Raw genomic sequence first — 26,450 nt, forward strand, 5'->3', positions numbered from 1 at the left:
TCTATCGCACTACTAGGTGACAGGGAGGTTTAATGACACCCTGCTTGGAAAGCCTGATGCATCTGTCTTTATATTAGAAACATACCTAACAGCTTGAGCCTTATTGTTTACCCTAAAGAGTTCTTGCTTATGAGCCAGTCTTTGCCTCTTGGGCTTTCCTTTTTCAGCTTCTCGGCTGACAGTTCTCCCTTGTTGATCAATGTACTCTCTCTTTTTCCTCTGGATTTTACTTCCAATTATTTTCTATTCATTTACTGCACAACTCATTTGTGAATACATCTATTATAAAGGATTCAAGCAGCATATACCTATATAGAGAGGAAAAAGACCCATAAAAGTTCTCATCCTTCCATGTCACGTCCCTCTGCCACCCCTCCCTTCTGTCCCACCTTCAGTGGGACACCAGGAAAGTAAAAGTACTGGAATACAGAATGACTTGGACAGGAAGACCTCTATATGGATCTGTGATCATTTCTGGAAGAGGAGTTCGTTAGTGATTTTTATGTTTTCTTGACATTCTTCTGTATTAAAAAGGTTTTTTTCTTAAACAACTCATATAATTTATGATAAACATATTTCCTTTAAAAAAAAAGGAAGAAAAAAAGCATGGCCTTTTCAATCTCACAGATATAAGTGTGAATTCTGGCCATAGTCCTTTCTCTCTCTGTGGCTGTGTACACGCTAATTTACCTCCTTGAACCTCAGGTTTCTAATCTGTAAAAAGTGCATTTAAGACACCCTCCCTTGCTTATATGTTATTATGAATAAAGTATGTGAAAGCACCTGACGCATGAGTGTCACCAAATAAACTTGCTTCCAATGAGAAGACAATGCATGTCCCCCTGGGACCCCTTTTCAGATCATTTCTAATTATAAAGGTGAAACTTTCCAAAGCCACAACATCACGAAGATACTGTGTATGTAGGTGTGTGCAAGAAGGAAAGGAAGGAAGGATAAGAGCGAAACTGTTAGAAGGATGCACAATTATGGGCATGTACTCAATATCACTGAACTGTACCCTTAAAGCTGGTTAACATGGTAATTTTATGTTAAGTGTATTTTACCACAAAAGTTACCAAAAAAACCCCACCAACTAACAGGGGAGTGAGAACACCTTTCCTTTCCCACGCTCTTTGAGCCCTGGACTTTCTCAGGTAGAGATGCAAAACCACGTTTTGTGTTTTCTTAGTTTCAGCCACAGTGAAGGCATTTTCCAAAGGGGCTATTTCCACCAGTGTTAATTTCCCATTCTGATAAATACAGGTCAACATGCGATATGGAAAGTGGCTTTTGTTTGTATGTTTTAAAAATACTAACTAAAGGAAGAGACCTCTGATGGCTGGCACATGCGGGTTCCAGTCAGGTCAGCGGACTGGGGCAGTGGAACGGACAGGGACTAGAGGCAGGGACTGGCGGTGTGAGGAGCCCTTTTAAGTTCCTTCCCTGCCACCTGGCATCCCAGTGATTCTTCCCGCACGCCTTTCATCATAGTCATAACAAAAGTTCTGTTAACACATTGGCTCCACACTTGGAGATGACTCTGGGGGAAGGAATTTCAGTGCTTCGGCACTTTGTTCTTCGGACAGCCATCTGCTGCCCAAGCGTTCTGACAGGCAGGCAGAGTAGCTGCCATCCGTCACGGTCCTACTCTGCACCAATGTCCTCGTCTCGGCGCTTTGCGAGTCTTTCTCACAGTGACTCTCTAACGTGGGTGTTGTTACCTCCATGTTATAAATGTGGAAGCAGAGGCCCAGTAGGGCTAGTGATTTGCCGAAAGCCTCACTGCTACTTAGTGGCAGAATCAGGATCCAAACCTTGATCTGTTTAATCTCTAAAGTTCACGTTCTTTACGTTATACTCGGTAGGCCATTTTGCTTTGCATTTTCACAGCAGTATAAAACCAGGGAAAAAATAAAATAAGATGAGGGTTGGACCAGATCAGTGGTTCTCAACTCTGACTGCATGCTGGACTCTCCTGGAGGCTTTCGAAAGACCACAGACACTCAGCCCTACCGCCAGGGATTCTAACTCTGGTCCTCGTATATTTTTACACTCCCCAGGTGATTCTGGAGGGCAGGTGGGTTAAGAACCCTGATCTACACCAGTGCTTCTCAAACTTGGGATCCAAATCAGCTGGGATTGTGTAAAAATGCAGATTCAGATTCAGTAGGTCTGGGGTATGACGAGAGACACTACATTTCTCTTTTCTTTTCTTTTCTTTTCTTTTCTTTTCTTTTCTTTTCTTTTCTTTTCTTTTCTTTTCTTTTCTTTTCTCTTTTCTTTTCTATTCTTTTTTCTTTCCTTTCCTGTCCTTCTCCCTCCCTCCCTCCCTCCCTTCCTTCCTTCCAAGTTCGTTAATATACAGTGTAGCATTGGTTTCACGAGTATTTAGTGATTCATCACGTATGTATAACACCCAGTACTCATCCCAACAAATGCCGTCCTTAATTGCTGTCACGCATTTACCCCCTCCCCCCAGCCATCTCCCCTTGATCAACCCGCAGTTCTCTATTGTTGCGTCCCTTGTGGTTTGCCAGGAGAAGCTACATTTCTAACAAGCTCCCAAGTGGCACGGAGGCTGCTGGTTCATGAATCACACATTGAGTAGTGAGGGTCTGAATGATCTCTGGGTTCCTGTCCCCTTCTAACATGCCGTGACAGTTAACAGCAATTCTAAAGCACAAGTTTTCTGTTCTGTATCCAGCAAACATCTGCATCCCTATTTGTCACAACCAAGCAGTGTTACTTTAGGTGGTCAAAATGTGCGAAAGCCAAACATCAGTAACGAGACATCATGTAACTGATGAAGGGTCAGGGGCTCTGGAACTTTTTCCTATCCCTGTTCTGTTGCTTACCAGCTGTGAAGTTAATCAAGTTGCTTTGCCTTCCTGAACTTTAATGTCCTCAACTTCAAGTCGAGGCTAATAAACGCTTAGCCTCATTGGGATATGGAGAGGGTTTAATGGGTTAACCTAGACGAAGCAGTTTGCACAAATAGGTGCCCAGTAAGTGGCAGCTGCTGTTATCTTGCTGAACTTTGCAAGCTGATCGGATCTTCTAATACAGTTCCCTGGAGGCCAGAGGGATCCTCACCTGTGCCCTCTGCAAGGCTTGTCAAACACTTTGATATGAATGTCAGGTGACACTATGCATAAGAAATTTTATGACACAGACCCTTCAGGCTAGCATTTCTGCCGTTGCCTAGGGAATGACTCGGACAGAAAGACTATTTCCTCCCTTCTCTGGACTGTTAGATTATCTCCTTATCTCTGTTGCCTGCCTACCTGAGGCAAATCCCCCGTGAGTTTTTGCTTTAAAAACAGACCATGTTAACTCTTGAGCTCTTTCCTTCAATGCTGTCATCGGGCTAATGTTGGTAGTGATTTATTTAATCAGATATTCATGATATGCCCAGGTACCAGGGATACAAGGATGAACAAAAGTTCATAGCTTGTTGAGGCGAGGCAGACACTAAACAAATAAAATATACAATTATAACTGTAGAAAATGCTATGAAGGAAAAGAACAGGGTACCCTGAAAGAAAACATTAAAGAGCTAGTGCCACTACCAACTTTCATTTAAAAAGAGCCTCTGATTGCCCAAGTGTAGAATGGACTGGAGCAGGACAAGAGGGAGGACGAGCAGTTAGGAGCCCTTACAGGTGTCCGGGCATGGGTGGTGGCAGGGGCGCCTGGGAGAAGTTGGTGGAATCAGGACTGGAGCAGGGGCGCCTGGGTGCCTCAGTCAGCCGAGTGTCCGACTCTTGATTTCAGCTTAGGTCATGATCCCAGGTTGTGAGAGCTAACCCTGCATCAGGCTCCATGACGACCTTGAGATTCTCTCCCTCTCCCTCTCCCTCTCCCTCTCCCCCTCTCCCTCGACTTGGAGCAAATTCCCTTCATTTGCCGTAATTACCATAAAATGTTGGTTTGTAGTTTTAATAGTTTTCCCCTTTTGCTCAATATAGAAGACACCATATTGTCATCATAAAAAGTTCTGACTAGTTCTGTGGCTTTCCCTTTGTAAGCCCCTCCCTCTCTCCCTCCCTCCCTCCCACCCTCACCCTCTCTCTTCCTCCCTTCCTTTCTTTCCCTCTTTCTTCTGTAAAATAGCGGTGATAGCAGGTGTTGGCATCACAGGGCCTAACATTTTTCCTTGCCCTGTCATTTGAGGACTCCGATACAAGTTAATAGAAGGCACAAATATAAAATTTAAAGCTTCACATTAGTAGCCAAACCAGGTTTAACAATACAAAGAGTTGGATTTCCTATTCTTTAAGAACTCTTGACTTCCTCACTTTCAGGCCAGTGAAATTATACTCATACTTCAAGCGCAGGCTGTGTGAATCAGGAAAGGTCAAGGCCACAGGCTGCTCAAGCCACAACTACAAAGCAAAACTGGTCTCTGTGCCCAGGCACTGTACCTGGCTCTAGACTGTGGGAATCTGAGAGGCAGCGGGAACGTGAGTCACCAGCTCACACCAACTGACACATGCTGGGTCACAATTATCCCAGAATCACCTCCTGTAATGTCTGGCTAGAATGACTTACACACCTTAAGTAGCTCAACTGTCTCACAGAAATGGGAGTAGATAGTAGAAACGTTTCTACTATACCACTATAATTGTATATTTAGTAGGTATATAATAGAAACATTTAGAAAACAAACCTTCAAATGTTGCAGGTGAGGAAATAGGGGACCAGGGGTCCCCAAATGTGGGACCAATCTAAGGTCCCACTGTTGTTACTTGGCAAGACCCAAGAACCTGAAGTTAGGTTCAAGGAAAATTTCCTTAGATGGTATCGTAGAGAGGTTGCACCATTGGGCCGCCAAGACAGAGATGCTCAGCCATTTGTTTGAATCTCTTGGTGGTTCGGGGTCCTACTCAATGGTCAATAGCCCAGTGGCCGCTCCTTGGAAATTCCCCATAATGCGCACTGGATAGTTCACTGTGGGGACATCACCTTCTTAATCCCCTAAATGTTAAGCAGCCAGGGAAACCAAGTCCTATTCTTGCTCACAGAAAGGCTGAGAACCCCTGGTGCCAAGGTTAGTTGGTTTAAAAGAAATTTAAGTATAGAATAATGGAAATACAAATATGACATACATTCAGGTGCTTGCCACCCAGAATTAATAACTGTGAACATATCCTCCCGAAGAATTTTGATCATGATCATCTTTTTTTCTTTAGAATGGCTCAGGCATTGAAGGCACAGGCTGAATCCACAGTTTTGCTTGATGAGCCTGATTTCTGTCAAAGTAGAGTATACAACCAGGACAGGAAAGGGAAAGAGATTCTTTGTTTTATCTATGGTGCAGAAGTGGACCACGTGATGAGTTTTGCCAAGTGACTACCACTGTGTTGTAAATTGCACTTGCAACTGCAACTACATAAAAAGATGCTTTAATTTACATAATCTTTTTTTTTTCTCTTTTCACTTCCTCTTAAAACAGGGAATAACCTGGGGATTTTTGTTTGTTTATGGGCAGAGAATGCTTAGTTTCAAAAAAATCAGAGAGTAAAAGTTAAGTTTACAGATTTCCAGTAACAGAGATTCAAGGGAGCTCAATAGCTCTGGAAAAAAGATGTTCAGGGTTTTATTGTCTAAAACTTCACTTTCATTTGTCAGGTTCTGGAAACACATTTGAACTAGGAGGCAGGAAGCCTGAATTCTAGAATCAGTGTTGCCAATAATGTGCTGTGTGGCCGCTGGCCCATCACTTTACCTCCCGAGGCTGAAAAGCTAACATTCTATGCTGTAGGAGTAACTCGATTCCATAATGTTCATCTTCACGGACTTTTAAGTATACCTTTCTTTATGTTTCATACCTTGTTGACCAATCGGTCCTGATTTCCCCCCATCACACATAACAAGAAGGCTTGGATACAGACATGATTGGTGGTGAAAGCTAGTCTAGTTGATGTACAAAACACATTGCCTGGGCTCTATATACACACAGGACAGACACATCTGGACCAGCTCTGGCTCTGAGGGTCAAAGTCCACCTGCTCCTGGATCCTAGTTTTGCCTCCACAGAGCCCCCCGTTTAGTGAATGTGATTTTCTTCGTAATAAGAGCTATAGTTTTCATTCATTTACCAAATATGTTATAAGCACCTTCTCTGGCTCAGGGCACTGTTTCTCACCTTTATTTGAAGAATACTCTAGAAGAGCGGTTACTGCAGCAATTCCTTAACTGTGTCTGGTATTTTTGCCATAAACATCTTTGCCACAAGCATTGCTGCCGTGTAACTAATTGTCCAGAAGGCAATTTTGCTATTAAAGACCAAATAACTGATTTTATCTCTCCAAGGATGAATCAACTGCCCCTGGCAGTTAATGTATTGAAACTGCTTATCAGTTTCATTTCATTTCTCTGTTGACAAAGTTCTCATCTAAATCTTAGCTAGCCCTCATACTGGTTTGTACAGGGCGAGTAGATGAAATAGTGGGTCGTAACAAGTACATATATCGACTTAACAGAAAGTATGTTGATAAAACTTACAGGAAGTGTGAAATGAGCATAAAGCCAGATGACTTACTATGTTAGGAAGTGACAGCAATGTTAACAAGGCTCATTTACAGTGCTTAGCACTTCTTTAACATTTCCCATATAACTTTGGAAGGTCTATCAATGAGCATGTGACAATATGCCAAGAACAAACAACAGCACAGAGGCTTTCACAACACAACAAAGCTCCATTACAAGTACATAATCCTAGTATCAGGAAGCCGATACCTTTCCTAACAAAGGAAGAAAGTTTAGTGAAAAAAGAAAAATTACAATGCCGAACGAGGAGACCAATCAACACACAAAGAATGTAATGCTGTGAATGAAAAGACTGGGGGACACTGTTTAGGTATGATCCACCAAGTAAAATCAGTTATTTGCACAGGATCTCCATGAATCTACACACATTTTACATGTATTTAATTATTTTGTATTCCACAATGTGGTCTTCTTAATTTTGTTGTTTTTCATGTTTCATTACGTCCTTTTTCACAAATGTCCCCTTCTGTTTTTTGTGATTTTTGTCTCTTATGGCAAAATTGCCTTATGGCCAATTAGTTATGCAGTGAAAATGTGGCAAAAACACTTGCGGCAGAAATGTTTATGGCCAAGCTATGTATAGTGAAACTTTCTAGAACTTTCATTGCCTGCCAGAACTCTATCCTGGATAAATACTCAACACTACACCTCACCTAAAAAACCAAAACAATTCTAAAGCCATCCCTTCCACCAGGCACTACTCGAATGCCACTGGGCTGCTAAGGTGAAGCAGTCTTCGATCCTCACCGGGCATTTGGGGCTAGTATTCTGAATTCCTTTGAGACTTCAGGGTTGGGACTAAGGGAGCGGATCACCATGGCTCAAATCTAGGACTCTGGACATTGGCTGTGGCCAAGCCTCTTCATTCTGATTCTGTAAAGCAGGAGAAATCTTCTTCTTCCACAAGCACTAGTACTTGAAAGAACATCTCCAAGGGAGAGACCTGCCACACCAATGGCAGTCCCTGGTTCAGGGAAGTGAATTTGGACCCCATTTCTAATACAGACCTGTGTCATGACCTTGGACCAATGGCCGTTTCTTCGTGTGGAAGTAGTGATAGCTCCACACCCAACGTAGTGGTGAAGTTGCATGCACCTGCACATAGGAGGCACCCACTAAATAAACCTTATTCAGCTGGGAAAATAAAGCAGAATATTCATTTTTGGAAAATATTTATTAAAAAACTAAAGTGAATGTGGCAAAAAACAACAACAACGCAACACATACCTTTAAATAGCAAGCATATGACACTGGTTATAAAGCTTCTCCAACTCTACTGATTTACTCTTTCCCACCAGCTACAGTCCAGGATGGCCTCCGAGGGAAGCCACGTGTAAACAGGTCATCTTGTACTAGTGATGAGCAAAACCTAATGATGTGAGAACTACCAATGGCCATACCATTCGCTTTCCTAGGCAATCCACCCCAAACAAGAGAGCGGCCAAATCTCAGGAGTGTGTTCGTGGGGCTCTGCGGTTCTGGCTCTCAGTTGGGAGCGGCAGGTTGGGGGTGGGGAGGGATGAAAGAGTAGAAAGACAAACAGTATCAGTAGAGGGCAGTCGTAAAGCACCTTTAAAATCTGGACCCTTTCCACAATTTAACTCAGTAATTCTCAAACTTTACTGTCGAACAGAATCACCTGACAAGATGGTTATAAGTGCACAGGCTCTGCAAATCTGCATGTTTAAGACGAGTACTACAGGTGATTCTATGCATGTCGGTTAGCCATTAGCCATCGGTTTGAGAAACACTGTTTAAAATGCATTAAAACAATTCCTACTCCCTAAAAACAAGAGAAAAGTTAAGGAATCTATGGACAGTCACTGTGCTTTAGTCAACTTGGAGAGACCAATATACGGAGTCAGGCGGGAAGGAGCCTCCAATTCCTAACGTACTGGTCTATAGGAGCCCTGAGCAACCTGTCAAGTGCTGTTCAGGAAGTAAATAGAATTTTGTAATAATAAAGTTGATTTCAGATCACAGAACAGACTCCAAATGACTAATAGGCCAACCCCATTCATTCCCATGTAGTGAACTTTGCTGGGCCAATGCCAGATGGGAAGCTGCTGTTCCAACAGAACACGGTGGGGGGTAACTGTGGGTCTTGGCTTGTAAAGACACAGTGAATAAAACATCTATAAAAACCTTTATTAACCACAGAGCACTGTGCCCGGATAACCTTGGTGCCTCACGGACAACACGTAGAAATGGTCACGTTGATTCCAAGGTTGCCGTTATCTGCAAACAGATGCGCTATGGCTGTGTCAAAAACAAGGCAGTCACTGTTCATGATGGCCGCGGCCACCCCGTCGTGGATGGACCGGGGCGTGGCCTCCCAGGTCAGTCTCCGCCGGTTCCCGTTCAACTCCAGTCTGTAGGCAAAGTTCTCGGCCTGCTTGCGGGTGCCGATGAGCAGCACGATGGCGAAGAACTGCTGGTGGCCCTCGTATTTCTCTTGTTTCTCCAGCACCAGCATGAAGTGGTGGCCAAAGCACGACTGCATCATCACCCAGTCGACAGCCCCCGGCAGGTTAATGTCTGTGGCTAGAAAGACGATGTCTTCTCCCTGGAGGGTGGTAATGCTTTTGTGGGCGTGCATGAGATGGGACATCACGGCCTCCAAGGACCCCTGCCACTTGCAGGAAGCACCGGGACAGGGGCAGGAGTAGGGACGGTATTCACAGATGTCTTCGTGCTCTGGCTTCTCCGTGTGGTGCAGCGTCAGGGAGCAGCCCGTGGTGGCGTACTGCAGGGACAGAAAGAGCAACGCGGTGAGGCATCGCGCCTTCTCAGAACTCCTACTGGTGCAAACCTCTAAGACGATTCCCCCGCTTAGGTTTCTGGGGCTTAAATTGTATTCTTCTTTCAACGACTTTTGCCTGAGAGGAGTTCAGTCCTTAAGACCACAGGCCTCAGTTCGGATTCACCTGAGGTGGGAACGTCCTCCCCCAGGAAGGGACTGTGGGCCGGGCCCCCGTTCCAACACTGTTGAACACGTGAGCACCGACGCCCTCCTTACTATTAACATTTCAAACAGAATTGTTGAGCCAGCCCCAGAAACCCTGGCCTTGCCCATATTTTCTGTGAAACTTACAGAATTTTTTAAAACTTAAAATTGCTCAGGTGTATGGCTGGGCAAGGGATAGGTTACCTCCAGGCTAGTTTTCACCTGGAGACAATTGTGAGAACAGCTGAATTCCTTGTGGTTGTCCCCTGCCCTGTCTTCCTAGCTCGGGCTGGTGACTGAGGGCCTGCAGTGCCCTGCTCTTGTGTGCTGGAGGGAGTGGCCAGGCCCCAAGGGGGCTGAAGCCCCCCCCCATTGCCAGAAATGTGACCTCAATTTCTTCACCTTTTACCCCCAATGCCAGCCCCAAAGGGGCTTCACAAACACGTTTTTGGTGACAGGAAATCACATCCAAGAGCTACTGAATGAACTTGGGAGGTTAAAATGAGGAGGGCCCAGACCACTTCCTCACGCCTAGTGCACGTCTTCAGGACCAGCTATGTCAGGCCCTCCTACAGGCCAGGAGCAAGGGGAACTACAGTGGGTCCCAGGGTAGGCACTCGTCCCAGGCGAGCTTTCTGGCAGTCGGTCTGTCCCTCAAATGCTGCCTTCATAGGGTAGGAACGAAGCCTTTTTCTCCCTTGTACTTGGGATGACATTCCTGATGAATGAATTACACCTATCTTGGGAAAAGACCACATGGCAAAGAATCAGACTTCTCCCCACCCTCACAAGAATGACAGTGTTAACTCCTCGATACCATATGGGACACCAGCCCAGAAGTAGACACCTCCCCAGAGAGCTGTGCTGTTGTCTTGGGAAGAATAAGGAAACCTCAATCACCTTCCTGGGTGAAACTAGAAGTCCCCCTCAAGCACACAGTGGTAGGTACATGGGCTGCGTTACCTCCCTTGGATTCCCCACCCGCTACTGGGACACAGCCAAAGTGGGCAGGGCCAGGCCATGTGTCTAAGACGCTGTGCCCATTTGCTAACAAAACAAAGCCCCAGATCTGTTTTTGATTCTACACTGCCCAGGGGATAATCCCCTTATAAACTTTAAGTCAGTCAAAACCTAATCCTCGCAGATGAATTTATCGCTAGTGACAAGCAGGCACAAGGCACCTTCTCCACCCAGGACCTTAAAGCTGGAGTCACTGAGAAAAAGGAGAGGAGGCATCTCTATCAGTAGGGAGAGGAGTCTCTCCTCATGAGGAAGAAGAGCATGGCTTAAAGACAGAAGTGCAGCTGGTTTCTCTCCCCGTACCTCAAGTGGATTATAATAACCTTCAAGAGGGGCACCTGGGTGGCTCAGTCGGTTGAGCGTCCGACTTCGGCTCAGGTCATGATCTCGCAGTATGTGGGTTTGAGCCCCGCATTGGGCTCTGTGCTGACAGCTCAGAGCCCGGAGCCTGTTTCAGATTCTGTGTCTCCCTCCCTCTCTCTCTGACCCTCCCCTGCTCTCTCGCTCGCTCTCTAAGAAATAAATAAAAACATTAAAAAAATAAAAAAAAATTTTTTTTAAATAACCTTCAAAGAAACAGGCAGAAATATTTCCATTGTTTACTTTGCCCATAGGGAATGCTTATTCATCTTTTTAAACCATGGCCTAATTTTAAGAGCAGGGGTATAAAAAACTTTATAATCAGAAGGAGAAACAAATGTGTTTATGCCTATGTATTTCTAGTTTGTGTTCCTAACAGTGTAAGGTCCCTAAAAAAACCCAAATCCCTACTTAACCGTGTTTTAAATCAAGGGTGTGGTTAGGAACACAGAGCACAGAGCCTTCTGATGTTCCTCTGTTGAGTGATGGGTGAGGCATTTCTGCCCTGCTTCAAACCCACAATACAAATAGCAAGGATCGGCCCAGAGCCTGGCAGAGTCTCTGGCTGAAGCAAGCCCCCGATCCTTGGATCTGAAGAAGCTTCGGAATGGGCCGTTCATCACAGCTGCCCAGGAATCATGCCAGGAATGAGATGAACTTTGGCAAAGAGTGTACAGAAGAATACCACCTGTACCTCTTACCGTCTAGCACTCATTTTAGAGCTTTTTCTTGGGCAGCTCAGGTAGGAATATTTACATTCTGTATTACCTGGTTTGCGTTACAAAGCACCCACTCTTCCTTCAGCCCAAATACAGAGACCAGGGAACCGCCCCAAACTACACAAATAGGAAAGGCACTGCTTAGCATTTGTGTGGACAACAACCTTACAAAAAAAGATCTTGCTACAGCCTCTATTAAATAAGTATATTTTTAAAGTGTTAGGTGCTTACTCTGCTTTTTCTAAACAAGCTGAACTTTAAAGGCAATCTATTCCTTCTCTTTTCCATCATGCGCGAGGGCGTGTCTTCATGACCACTGCTGTGCCACTTTTATGATGACTGGATAAGAGATGATCTCTAAAAAGAAAAGATCTAAACTTTAAACACGCGTGCACTCACATGCACACTTATGCATGCACTCTTGTGCTCCACTGCATACTTGTTTCGGCATTGTTCTGGAATAGGGGCTCGCATCCGGGGATCAGAGGGAGGGTTTCGGGTCTGAATTTCCTGACACTGTAGGGCTGTCTAAGCGCCTCTGAGCGGCAAACCCAAACTGTACCCACCCCTCGCTTGTGTCTTCCTGACGAGCTCAGTCTTGGGGCACACGGGGGAATCGCCTGCAGAGCCTGCCCTCCGGGGGATTTCTGTTGAGAGGCGCCACGCAACAGCAAGTCACTCAGGAAAACCGGAACTAGAGACAACTATGCAAACAAAGATCAGGGGAGTGACGGGTGATTTCAAAGTGGGGATGGACTGAGGAGGAGGAGATCAGGAAAGCTTCACTGTAGGCAAAGTGGGCTGTGGAGGGAGCAGCTCCACCTGGTTCTAGCCCTGGGGGAGCAGAGCAAACAGTGGGGATAAAACCTAAATGGGAAGGCAGGTCCAGATTCCCTCGGGGACTTTATTGACAATTTAGTTTGTTTTCTGGGTTCCTCTACAGTAGCACTACAGGTTTCCCCCACTATTTGAAAGTACAGTGTTCCTACCAAACCCTTCATAAGACAAAATGGCAAAAAGCAAAGAAGCAATTACCATTAACTTATAAGGAAAACTTTCCCAGCATTCCTAGTACCAAAAAATAGCCTCTCGGGCTTTTCTGATACGTTGGGATGCATCCTGCTAACAGATGCACAAGATCAGCTGAGACAAAGCATAGATGCTCATAGATACAGCTCAAAGCTATGGAGTCTTAATGCTGAGATGCTTAGTGTAGGTCTCAGGGAAGGAGCTTGCTTGGTGAGGCCACTCCTGCTGCTCAGGATGCTGAATGCTCTTTTCCTTTGCCACCTTCTTTCGTAAAAGTGAAAATCCTCTTTGGATTTCTTTTGGTTAGCAAAAACAGATCTTTGGTAAAAGCGAAGTGATGTCAAGTGAACTTTCAAAACGTGGGGGTCACCTGTACTGACATTTTGGACCAGATAATCCTTTGTGGTGGGGGCTGTGCTGTACACTATAGAATGTTTAGCAGCATCCCTGGCCTCTACCCACTAGATGCCAGTAGCAATCCTCCCCCATCGTAACAATCTGAAAGTTCACAGGCATGGCCAAACGTCTGGGGAAGGGCAAAATGGCCTGGGGTTGATTCTGATGAATGACAAAGCCTAGCTGGGCAGCCACAGTGACAGCTGTGAGAAAGGGCCCACACAGTAAGCAGGTCAGGCTGGTCACTCCCCACCCAGCAGGCACTACCTGGGACAGCTCGGGCACGCCAGCCACCAGTGGAGACACACGAGGAGAACCTGGTGGTTTGCAGATCATGGAGGGTGGCTAGGGTGCTCGTTCTACCCGTTTTACAGACTGACTGACTCATCACGGCCATATGGCCATTTCTCACCACACTTGGGACAGAGCCCTGCATTCCCGTGAGCCTCCTCAAGTGCTCTTTCACGGTATGGGATAGTTTAGGAGTCAAAGAATCAGTATTCTGAGGGGCGCCTGGGTGGCTCAGTCGGTTAAGTGCCTGACTTCGGCTCAGGTCATGAACTTGTGGTTTGTGGGCTAGAGCCCCGCGTCGGTCTCTGTGCTGACAGCTCAGAGCCTGGTGCCTGTTTCAGATTCTGTGACTCCCTCTCTCTCTGCTCCTCCCCCACTCATGCTGTCTCTGTCTCTCAAAAATGAATAAATGTTAAAAAAAATATTAAAAAAAAGAATGTTCTAAGTAAAAGAAACAAAGAATTTACATCTGCCTTAACCTCCATCCCTCCCTCTGCCCCACAAAACCTAGGGTCAGCAGACAGACTGCTTCTAGAAGCAGGCAGTTTCTAATATTAACTTCTTCCTTGGATTGCAAGGAGAAAAACAGCCCTTCATGAAAGCGTTTCTCTCTAAGGAATGAGGAGCAGCAGGTCACAAATAAGTAACTGGTAATTAGGCCCTCCCATCTTCTCTGGTACCTGGCAAGAAAGTCCTGAGGTTTCACTTTTCACACCCTGGCTAGGGCCTGCCCCGCCAAACAGTAATGATTCAGAGGATGCCTGCTTTCCTTGAGATGCCCGGTCCTTGTCACACACTCCTGTCCCCGAGACAGAGCGCCAGGGTTGCCTGTGTGTCGTGGGGACACGTCCACAGCTAGACATGAGATTTCTGCACAGGGCCACAGCTGCTCACTGCCCCCCTGGGGGTGGGATGAGGTGGGAATTCCCTTTAATCAAACCTCTTTTGGGAGAGAGGGCACAGCGAGAGACACACACACACACACACACACACACACACGCCCCAAGCTAAAGACAGATGCAGGGAGAGGGGAAGATGACCCAGCAGAAGGAGAAACAAATGTGGAAACAACATTTCTGACTTCTCTTTAGAAATTTTTCAGGTTGCAGAGGCTCAAAAGTCTTGTGCAAACATGTTCTGCCATGAAAGGCGATGTGTGACCCAGTGCCTCCTTATTAAGTCTTTGCAGAAAGCAGGAAATAGTGCCAATTCTTTGCCTGGGCATGGGGTTTGAAGGCTGTATTTAAGTTGGAATTTAGGTAGGGTTTTTCCTTTTCTGGCACAGAAACCTGTTTACACACAAATCTGATGAGTTACATCAGAAAACAAACACTAGAGGCCTGTTATTTACCTAATAAACACAGTCACATTGTATTTGTGTATGGAATGAGCTCATAAACAGAAAAACCCTGCTTAGCCAGGGTGCTAGTGAAGGTCATGGATCCTGTGATTGGTTTAGAACAAGTTACTTAATCGATTTCATTAAATGTGAGTCCCTGCAACTCAAGAACAATTTCCTGAGCTCCAGCAATCAACAGTTACTAGAATGGAGGCACCCTGAGCTCCGGCAGAAGCATGTCCCTGCTCAGGGACCCTGGGGTGACTGCCCCACCTCCGCCCACTCACACCTCCTAGGAAACTGAAATTTATTAGCAAAGCATCTGCCTGGCACCTCAAAGGAGACACTCGGGGAAGAACAAAGCACGATCGATATTTTGTTGTTGATTCTCATAAACATTTGAATGAAATCCATGACCTCGTCTTAGGGTAACAGAAGCAAAATGCGCTTTTCCGTCCATCTAATAAACTGTAATGATCACAAAATGCACACAGACGGCTAAATGCGATGTAGGACAACGGACCGGGAAAACAGCTCTGCCACAAAGGGCATTACTGGGGCAGTAACTGAAACTTGAATATGGACCGTGGATTAGATAATAGTATCTACTGCATGTCATGTTTCCTGATTTTGATAACTGGACCATCATTATATAAGAAGATGTCCTTGTTTTTAGGAGAAATGGTACAGTATGTGGGGTAAAGGGGCAAATGCCTGAAATTTATATTCAAATGGCTAAAAAACTATACGTCTGTGTGAACGAAGAGTGTACAAAATGAAAAGGCAAACTGCAAAAAAGGAAACAGTTGGTGAACCTGGATAAAGGGTATATGGGAATATTTTTGTACTATTATTATTACAACTGTTGTGGAAATTTGAAATCACATAAAAATAAAAACGTGTTAAAGAATTCAGAGACTGAGTTAGCATACTTATCCTTTATAGGGCAGATATTCTTTCTGCAGAATTGGTTGAATTAAGTTTTATCATCTAGGATTTTTTGTTTTTTTAAAGAAAATACACTTTTAACTGCTTACCTATGGATAAAAGCAACTAAGTTACTTAATTTTCCTTTTTTCTTTACTAGAAGATCTTGGGAGTCATTTTAGTGAGCCAACAGATTTTTTTCAATGAAGACAATTGTTATAATAACCAGCACTTCTCTGACCTCTCTGCCCCTCATGGAAGACAAAGCTTTCTCCATTGCTCCTCTGATCTTTTAAAAGTTTGTGGCCCTGCGGGGCGCCTGGGTGGCTTAGTCGGTTAAGCGTCCAACTTTCGCTTAGGTCATGATCTTGCGGTTNCTAGCCATGGCAGTTTCATTATCCACCACACTTAGTGGTTCAAGGAAATTCCTTCACTTGATTCCAGACATGTCAGAAACAGGCTCCAAGATGAAGCGACCCATGCCCCCTTTTTCTTATACAGGGAAAGCCCCTTTACTGCTGGAGAGGTGAACCCACAAATGGAACCAGGGTTATACGAGTTCAGGTGGAAGGGTGATCTCCTGGTGGTGTAACTTATTATGTATGCTTAGCAGATATTAGGGGACTGTTTTTTAACCTCAACATTCTTAAGACTTGTTTGAAAAAATTAACCTTTAAAAAAGAATTTAAAAAAAAAAAGGCTTGTTCGAATGGCAGTTGTAGTTAAAACCTCATATAGAACCAAAGCATAGTGAAACTTCTATTTTAACTAGCAGCTAAACTTCTATTTTACCACTTTTTTAAAAAATGTTTATTTATTTTGAGAGAGAGAGAGAGAGTGCAAGTGGAGTGGGAGCAGAGAGAGCAAGGGAGAGGGAGAATCCCAAGCAGGCTCCAGGCTTTGAGCTGTCAGCACAAAGCCCGATGCAGGGCTCAAAACCACAACCATTAGATCATGACCTGAGCCGAAGTCGGACGCTCAACCAACTGAGCCACCCAGGCGCCCTAATTTTACCAGTTTCTAAAAGGACTTCTAGTAAGTCAAACTAGCTCCTTCGTGTCTAAATGTCTGTTACTCTGCCCTCAAAATATCAGTGGATGATTACAGGTTATTTTCCAGTTAATTTATGGGTCTATTTATTTTGCTCATTGATTTACTGATGTATTGCCTGCTTCCTGCCCACCTTATATTTGTTGGTAAATGAATAAACATTAGGTTTATCTGCAGAAAATTATTGTTCTCCATGTCAATTTTACTTTAATTAAAAGTCTTACTATGGAACTTAAGAATTTTAAAAAAATTCAATAGACCTTGAGATCATGGAAGGAAAAATGTCTTTTTTAGACTTCAGTCACTATGGGTTTGTTATTTTTGATAAAGGCATTTCACCTATTTTATTTACATAAACTATTTGGGGTGGGAGGTTTGAAGCTTTTCTGAAACCATACGTAGATGGGAAAACGATACGGTTGTCATTTGGGTGGCTCTATATCCCTCTTGTTTAAAATGAGTTTATTGGGGTGCCTGGGTGGCTCAGTCGGTTAAGCGTCCAACGTTGGCTCAGGTCATGATCTCACGGTCATGAGTTCAAGCCCTACATTGGGCTCTGTACAGACAGCTCAGAGCCTGGAGCCGGTCTGGGATTCTGTGTCTCCCTCTCTCTCTGCCCCTCTCCCACTCACACGCCCTCTCTCTCTCTCAAAAATAAATAAACATTAAAAAAAATTGAGCTTACAACCACCGGTTAGAGCTCAGTTACCTTGGATTCTGTGTGACACAAATTGAGCCTAACATGTCACCTCTGAGGAGATCTACAAAACTGTCAACAACTCACCCCTGGACTCTTACTAAGTTCGGACTTGGGCAACAGGGAGAAAGCAAACTCTCTTCTTGTGCCTTAGTTATGAGGTTCGAAGTCCATCCTCTAAGAACCTCAGTGGCTCTTAGCTTAACCCGGGTGGCAGATTCCTTACCTCCACTGTGAGGCAGTGCAAAGACAGAATTCTCAGCCAGAGGTTCCGTCACGGTTTCACGGTTACGGACATGAGAGGACGGTATCACTCAGCGCCAGCACTGTCAAGCGGTGGTGAGACTAAGGACATACTGACATCTCACTTCATTAGCTTTCTTCTGGAGAAGGCAATTCTAACTAAAATCCTGAGCTCAAAATTTCCCCCTCTGCCGGAGAGAACGCTGACAAAGCCCATGCTGCAGATAGCTCCTTCACTACGGGGGGGACTCGGTGGCGGCCCTGGGCGTAATGTGAGCACCATCATCTGAGCACGTCCTGCTGCTGGGGAGGGGGGCGCTTCTGGCCTCACAAAGCCTCCCTGGGCTGGCAGGGGCTTATATTTTTAACCTTAGAAACTTTAAACAAAAGTTGACATTTGACCAAATATGCTTCTCATCCGACCGTGGCCACGTGCAGCAGGCCACGCAGCACGGCCCCGGAGAACCAGTTCTGTAAGGCGCCTTCGGAGTGTAGGTTCAGGCAAACAAAAGCACGTCAGAGCAGGAGCCAGGATTAAAGGCTTCGTGCCACCCTACCGGTGCCTTGCCCACTCGTTTTCAGTATGCCCTTACTCTTCCGTGTTGGGCTCCCACCTGCGTAATCTCATTAACGGCTCCGACACGCCTCAGACAGGGCTCCATCCTGCTGCAGTCTTTATTTCTCGACTAAAGCAATCGAATTCTCCAGAAGACTTCACTGGTCGGGTTGCCAGATCTCGCAACTAAAAATACAAGATGCACAGGATGTCTCAGGCGATACTTGGGTTATACTTACACCCAAAAAAATTACCTGAAATTCCACCAAAAATTGTTTCTCTGAAATTCAGATGTAAGTGGGCATCTTGTATTTTCCCTGGCAGCCCTAATAAGGGGGCCCTCCGGGTGCCGCTGTCGTCCCTCCAAGAGCCATTATGTGAGTTTGGAAGGGGAGGGGGGATCGCTGTTCCTCAGCGGGGTGAGGCTGATAGCTGGAAAGGCCGAGGCTGACACGGAAAAGACACTGCGTGTGAGGTTACAAGGCCCATCCTGAGGTTTCTGTTCCCTGAACTTACAGACTGTAGGCCTCTGGGCAAATCTCTCAGAGAGGATACTAACCGTGTCCTATTTCCTTTAGGAAGTAATGAGGAGGATGACATGAGACAATGTAGGCCTGGCCTCCCTACATAACCCCATCAAGACCTTCCATCCCTTTCTTCCTCCAGGGCAGACGCCTGCTTAGCCTTCACTCTGCGGCTCTGCCCCACCACTGCCGAGAGGTCTCCAGACTCCTCTGCTCCTGCTGCTTGGGGAGGGCGCTGCTGGCACAGCTGTCTCCACCGGTAGACTCAGAGCTTCAGAGGCCTGGGGTCAGGGGGAGGCAAGGACTGGCTGGCAGACGGTCTGTAAGAGGGAGAGGCCGCAGGGGAGTCCCAGGCACCGGTGGATACGATGCAAAGTTAGCAGGTAATCTGGCCCCAGGTTCCATCCGGGAGAAAAAAGCAGGCAAGTAGTGTTAGAAAAACCAAAAGGATAACAGCCCTTGTGGGTGATGCTGGAAAGAAATGGGCACTCAGTTGTGAAGGATTCCAAATGAGAAAGCTATCAAGAGCTTTTTGATTTCCACACATACCCTTTGGCCCTACCATCGAACTTCTGGGAGGCTACCACTAGGAAAGAATTACTTTCCTATGCACGCGGAGTGTTCTAGCAATACTTTAAAAAAGTAATCTTTTTTAACAGTAAAAGACAGAATGACTTCAATGACCCACAAATGGGAGCTTGGCTAAATAAGTCTGGTACTACTGTAATACTATGCAGCCATTAAACATGAACTTAGAAACTATTTACCAATGTTGAAAAGCAGTCATGATGTGTTAGATGAAAACATGTGTTATGGCACTGTGTGTGGTTTCTCTATCTTACCTGCTTTTCTTTGAGTGAAAAACTCCACTGATGTAGACGTAAATTTGTAAGGGCATATGCAAAAATAGTGTAGTAGTTATTCCTAGCTGGGAGGATTATGAGAGATTTTAACTATATATATAATATTATACATATATATGTTTTAACTATATTTTGAGAGAAAGTATGAGTGGGGGAGGGGCAGAGAAGGAGAGAGAGACTCTTAAGCAGACTCCACACCCAGGTCAGAGCCCAATGTGGGGCTCGAACTCACAACCTTGAGATCATGACCTGAGCTGAAATCAAAAGTAGGATTCTTCACCGACTGAGCCACCCAGGCACCCCTAATTTTATATTTTTATATGTTCTACATTTTAAAGTAATGATAACTTTTAAGAAACATATTTTATGGTATGTAAAATAAAATACACATATTAAAAAACATTGCCTAATCTAACCAGGCTTTGTCTTCTTAAACCATTACAGAAATGAAAAAAAAGTAAGCCTTGTCATTGGAAAAGCAAAGCCAGGGTCAAAGTAACTCAGCTGCATGAAAACCTACATGATGAGGAGGAGGGAAGAGAAGCCCAGTGGAGAATTTGTGGGAGAAAAGAGATTCTTTTTTTTTTCTTTTTAAAGTTTATGCCTGGACCTGACCTCACACACTGGCCATTTGTTTTCTGCTAGCTTCTAACTGTGTCCATTTATTAGTGGTTCTTTGGTGCTGGGGCTGTGCTAGGCACTTTGCGTGAATTATCACCATGTTTGATCCTCACAACCACCCAATGTGCAAATGTGTACCTACTGTGTGCCCCTTTCAAGGAGTGAAGACCTTTGAGTTTGAGTGAGAAATGCCCTGGTTCACAAAGTTTGTCTGCACAAGTCTGGCTCTTAACACATTTTATAAGGAGGTCTTACTATAGTCATAGGCATAAGGCATTTTTTATGAGCTTCAAAAAAGGGATCTAACACAGAACAGGAGAATCTAATCTCAGGTTAGGGACTTTACAGGACAGACCTGCTATACCTTTCGGTTCTCTTCCCTTCTGGTTGTACCAAAGGTCAACTTCAGGTCACAATGATTTACTCCTAGTTCTAGGAGCTGATGACCCATAAAAAATACCTGCCAACTATGTGTACAATTAGCATAAACTTTAGTGCTCCTACCCAGCATTCTACTACTTTTGTTCTTTTTTTTTAATTTTTTAATGTTTGTTTATTTTTGAGAGAGAGAGAGAGAGAGAAGGATGGAGGGAGGGGAAGTGGGAGAGAGAGAGGGAGACACAGAATCCAAAGCAGGCTCCAGGCTCTGAGCTGTCAGCATAGAGCCTGACGTGGGGCTCCAACTCACAGACGATGAGATCATGACCTGAGCTGAAGTTGGATGCTTAACCGACTGGGCCACCCAGGCGCCCCTCCAGTGCTTCTGTTCTTAATTTTACACTCAACAACTCTGTCAATTTGGTTCTTGAAAATCTTGAGCCTCACCGGACTCTCGTGCTTCCCGGCACACGCTTTCAAGAGTAAACCTACCCAACTTAAGTCAGTAGTGAAGACCACTGGGAACATATCCAAAGTAAATGGTCTTCGTCTTAGAGGAATATTCAAGGTGAAAAGACCTCTGAAATGGTTTTGACAAATTGTCTTATCCTCTCAGACTTCTGGGCAACTGATCATCCGTCACCCAGCAACCGTGCTGATCCCGCCCACCTTCCATTTGATATGGTGAAGCAAAAGGCTTAGCAATTCTAGGCTCATCTGGGAGCAACCCACCAGCTCCGTGCTATCTCCATTCTAGTTAACTGATGAACAGACAAACTCAGGGAAGTATGTGACTGGGCCAAGGTCATACAAAGCCAGGATAAGAACCCAGTTCTGTCTCTTGCCTAGTGCTCTTTTTCCTAGATTCTGAAATTTTAGGGCAAAAAAAAAAAATCCAAAGGTCTGCCTAGGCTGCAGACTCTCCACACTCTCACCCCTGCCGATCGGCCAGAGCTGAGCAGAAAGGGTCTCTGCTGCTCCCTGATGTCTCCTGCACCCCAGGCCCACCTGTCAGATACCTCCCTGCCTTCGCACCACCTGTCCCCGCTGCCTTTTTGGTTTGTCCACCCTGAGGAGCTTTTAACTTTCTATTTTAAGGAACAAAAGCAACACTGTCACAACCCAACTGCAGGGATGACTTGTCTGACTAAGGTTTTCCAGTTGAGTGATTACTGGGAGATGCGTGACTAGAAACTTTTAGAGAAAACAAAGAAAAAAAATGGAGAGAAAATGTATCATAGTGCAAGTGGGCTGGAGTGGGTTAGCATTCCCCACAGTTGGGAGTGAAATACTTGGCTGATAATTCTGATAAAATACACTGTTGAGTGGGGGTACAAATGTGTCAACCTTCACTTTTCCCCCTACACCCACGCTGCACTGAGAGATGGTGGGTTTGAGATAGGAGAACGGGATGTCACAACTCCTCAGGCACAGAACAAGCCATAGAATGGACGAAAAACATCACAGGTGCAAGAGAGCCCTACTCTGATAGGGATCCTTTTCTTAAAAGGAGACCTGCGCTAATAATGCATGTGGTGCCCTCTATCCAAGCCTTTAGCCTTCAATTAAGTGGCCCCACACCTATGTAAGGAAGCTATTTGGCAACAAATCCATTTTTGAGCCAACCTAAGAATGAGCAGTTCAGAGTCATGATGAAATACCCCAAATTGTTATGTCTGTGGGCTATTTCCTCCTGACATCACATCCCACATGTCCTACTAAATTCCTGCCAGTGAACTTTATAGTGAACATGTATGTCGTCCCTTTGGGATGTTCCCATCAGAGGACCATCTGGTAAACTTATCTGATCAGATGGTTTGGTTTATTACTGGTGCCAACCTTACGTTACAGTTTGGAGCCTTGGAATAAAGGCTTCGATGCAAAATCCCTATGTAGTACAAAGGATGTGTGCCTTTGGGATGCAGGTGCATGAACTGGCCTACTGATCTTGACAAGTCACCTAACCTCTACAGGCATTTGTGTCTTCACCTGAAAAGAAGAAAGACGAACTAATAAACGATGACCCTTGAAAGGTAGCTGAGACACAGCCACCCACGCAGTAACCATTCCACATAGCCTCCCTTCTTTTCATGGTATTCTAGAGGTTACAGGTCCTTAGAAGTCAAGCAGTTCAATCCCTTTATTTACAGATGAAGAAATCAAGGGCCCTAAGAGGTGGTCTCTCAGGCAAACAGTGGCAGCCCTAGGCTACACATGAGACCTGGGCTCTGGCACATCACACAACACTGTTTTTCTCACATGAGCCAGCCCATAAGAGTGGTTCTGAGAGCAGGTAGGGACAGTGACAGGGCAGTCCCTCTGATTCCCGGGAGCAAGCACAAGCCAAGGGCTAGCTACACAGACGTATTTTGCTGAAGCCTGACATAACTCTCATCACTCCCTATCGTTCTCAATCCTCAACTGACCTATCTGGTACTTGCTGTATAATATCCAAGTGTGGTGTATCTAAACTAACTGGCAGAGCTGCCCTGTCAATAGTTTGCGTTATGGGTCGAGGCATGCATTCTCCAGCTTTATAAATCTCTCACACAAAAGTGACCCCAAGATCACTTTCTAAACTTGGTGCCTGGTCTGTAGGGGAATGGTTGACCCTGTTTAGTTCCCGCTTGCAAAGTGATGGCTTTCCTTAATGCATTCAAATAGAATAGGGACTTGGAAAATCACTGACGTGTACAGAAACACTGAGTACCCCTGATTCCCAAGAGAAAGGTTCTTCAAGAAAGGCTTCACTAACATATTACATGTTAGGAAAAAAAACATGCTGCACTAGGAACCAGAATCCTAGATCCTGAAAGTGAAACTTCACACTTTATATAGCATAACTGTTTCCTTCCCTTCCTCCTGGCAGCAACACAATGCTCTTATGAGATTGCCTTTTAAAAATAAGTTATGGAGGGGTGCCTGGGTGGCTGAGTCAGTTAAGTGTCTGACTTCGGCTCAGGTCATGATCTCACGGTTCGTGCGTTTAAGCCCCCCGTCGGGCTCTGTGCTGACAGCTGGCTCAGAGCCTGGAGCCTGTTTCAGATTCTGTGTCTCTCTCTCTCTCTCTCTCTCTGACCCTCCCCAGCTCATACTGTCTGTCTCTCAGAAATTAAAAAATAAAAAAAAACCACATTAAAAAATAGTGCAAAATACATGCAAATATAATCACAATAAAATAAACTATAAAAAAAATAAGTTATGGAATACTGACTGATACCAAATGTCCATTTGTGAACTGTAATTCACCTAGAGTCATTTCTCTAAAAATTTTTTTTAAATGTTTATTTTTGAGAGAGAGAGACAGAGGATGAGTGGGGAAGGGCAGAAAGGGGGAGACACAGAATCGGAAGCAGGCTCCAGGTGCTGAGCTGTCAGCACAGAGCCCTACGTGGGGCTCGAACCCACGAACCAACTGTGAGATCCTGACCTGAACCGAAGTGGCACACTTAATGGACTGAGCCACCCAGGGAGCCCTAAAGCCGTTTCTTCTAGAAGCTACTGAAGGTTTGGGTAAAAGTGAAGAGCTGAAAAGACGGCTCCTCAGAAATCCTGTGGGGCACCCCTGCAGTCCCCACAATACATCTCAAACATCAAAGAACCACTGTTATGTCACCTATCACCAAAATCTTCTCCTAACCACAAGGCTTCCACCTTCATGACCCTAAAAAAAATTACAGAAACATCCATATTTTATGAGAAATGACTACTGGGCTGGGTGGATTAGTTAGCAGTAGGTGAGAGGTGGTTGAAAGCAGAGTAATTTATTAAGGTTAACTGAAAACCCATAGTCCAAACACGGATTCAAACCTTTATTTAAATATGCTATTTTAAACTTGATTTGTGGCAGGGCACAGACCAAATTAAAGCACTCATTTTACTGACTTGAGTCCCAAGCTTCAATTCTCTGGTGGATTATTTTTAATTTAAAAATAAGCTCTTGCCCTATAAAAATAAGCAGCACCAAGGAGAAATGCAAGACAGCTTAGATGGCCCAAGAGGAAGAACAGTTACTTTAAAAAAAAAAAAGAAAGAAAAAAAAAACAACTCAAAACTATTAATGACATGATTTCCAAGTTTAGAAAATGACCTTTATGGTCCAGATCTAGATGATCATGAGGTACTACAGGCAGGGATATCTCAGAAACTGCTACTGAAGATGTTTAATTGGTAGATGTAAGGAAACTGATGCTATATGTCCACATAACGAAAACGATGCCGGCATTTAAAATACAGTGAGGTAGAGCTGGGTTTCAGACACAGAAAAATATGTATAATAACATGACTTTAAAACAGCAATTTGCATAAGTTATTTCTGGAGAAGAATTTATGTCTGTGTGTGTTTATGAACCTTCTGGACACACAATGACATCCATGATTCTATATTCAGCTCTGAAAGTGTATTTAAACATGGCTACAAAAAGTCCATGAAGATCCACAATAAGCCTAACAATGGTGGGAATGGGGGTGAGAGGTCCTGGTCTTTCATTTGACTTTTCTTGTCTAAAGTGGTTTGCATTTTTTTTTTTTTTTTGCAAGAGCGTTCATAACTTTTTTAAACTAAGTAAAGTGATGGGCTTGGGAGAACTGGAACAGCTCCTAGGTGCTCTTCCTGATAAATTCCTGATCAACTATTGTTTTCATCCGACTTAGTACAAATACACAGCTCCTTAGTCCTTGGAAGGCTAGGAGAGGGAAAGGCGTGGTTTGCAGGGTTTTCTTGTTGCTGGAGGAAAACAGGCTGTAGGCGCCCTTTTTTTTAAGCTACACTCCCGAGGGCTCCCACGTGTCAGGCGTGCGCAGAGGGCAGGCGCGGGGTGCAGGGGGAATCCAGTGCCGAGCCTTACAAGCGGAGCGCTGGTAAAGGGTGCGTTTAGCTCCCCCTACACCCCGCCAGTCAGCTTCTTGGTCCAAGTTTTACTTGTCCAGCCCAACCCTACCGAACACACCAAGCACAGAGTCTACAGAGCGCGCAGGGACCTGCGGGGAGAGCCGTGATGTGTTCTAAAAAACGATCGCGTGCCAATTATTCCGGGGTCAGCGCTCGGGCAACTGCCAGCTCAGAGTTACTCCCAAAGTGGACAGGTGGGCATGGGGGAGGGTGGCCAAGCGTAAACATTTTTTTTTTTAATGAGAGATGCCACCTGCCTCTCAGCTCATACGAGTGGGCTGGAGGACACAGGAGTTCTGGGAGGTCGCCAGATGGAGGTGCGCGGGTGGCACCTGGGCTTACCTTGCAGGGAAACAGGACTGCCGAGGCCACCTTCTCCATAGCCAGGTTCCTGATGCTGGGCGTCAGGGCGCCCCTGCACGTCGGGCAGCAGCTCAACTTCTGGCGGCATTGGTTACACACCAGGTGCCCGGCCTGGCACTGCAGGATGGGGGGCAGCACATAGTCAAAGCAGACCGGGCACTCGAAGAGCGAGGTCAGCTCGTGGTGCTGCGGGGACAGGGGCCCAGCCCCGCCACCGCCGCCGGGGCCNGGCGCCTGCCTGCCGCGGGGCCGCCGGGGTCAAGGCGGTGCGCGCCCCGCGGGCGGCAGGCTCCGAGGCAACGCCACCGCGCCCAGCCCGGAACCGAGCGGCAGAAACGGCCGGCTCCCGCAGGCGAGGGACTGGACTGCGCCGACGATCCCCGCGGCCGCCGACGTTCCAAATAGTCCTCCGCGCCCCCAGACTCCTCCTCCCGGCGGCGTCGCGGGCCGCGAACCCGAGCGGTGCGCAGAACCCCGGCCCACCAGCTTCTGGAGCGGCAGCTGACGCAAGCCCCGGGGGCGCGCGCGGACGTGACGCCTGGACACGTGTGCGGCCGCTCAGGCGCGCGGGGACTGGCAGAGCCACCCTGCGCTGGGACGCTGGCTCCGCCCGAGTCCAGCTGGCAGCGCCGGGGGCCGCCTAGCGAGGGCCTCTCCTGCCCAGGCTGCGGGCCGGCCCGCGCC

The 26,450-nt window shown here is 45.8% G+C and overlaps 1 protein-coding gene across 1 annotated transcript in view; it reads right to left on the bottom strand.

Moving 5' to 3' along the window:
* Window positions 1-7,707: 7,707 nt before the first annotated feature.
* SIAH2 (siah E3 ubiquitin protein ligase 2) overlaps window positions 7,708-26,450 on the bottom strand; it is a 19,144-nt gene continuing 401 nt past the window's right edge. The window contains exons 2-4 of the mRNA XM_077765920.1: window positions 26,073-26,431; window positions 25,746-26,004; window positions 7,708-9,298 (exon numbers count right to left, since the gene is read on the bottom strand). Of these exons, the coding sequence (XP_077622046.1) occupies window positions 8,741-9,298; window positions 25,746-26,004; window positions 26,073-26,431 (1,176 nt within the window). The 3' untranslated portion in view covers window positions 7,708-8,740. The remainder of the gene's footprint in view (window positions 9,299-25,745; window positions 26,005-26,072; window positions 26,432-26,450) is intronic.

The sequence above is a fragment of the Crocuta crocuta genome, unplaced genomic scaffold, assembly GCF_008692635.1.
Source record: "Crocuta crocuta isolate KB4526 unplaced genomic scaffold, BGI_CrCroc_1.0 scaffold54, whole genome shotgun sequence".
Taxonomy (NCBI): domain Eukaryota; kingdom Metazoa; phylum Chordata; class Mammalia; order Carnivora; family Hyaenidae; genus Crocuta; species Crocuta crocuta.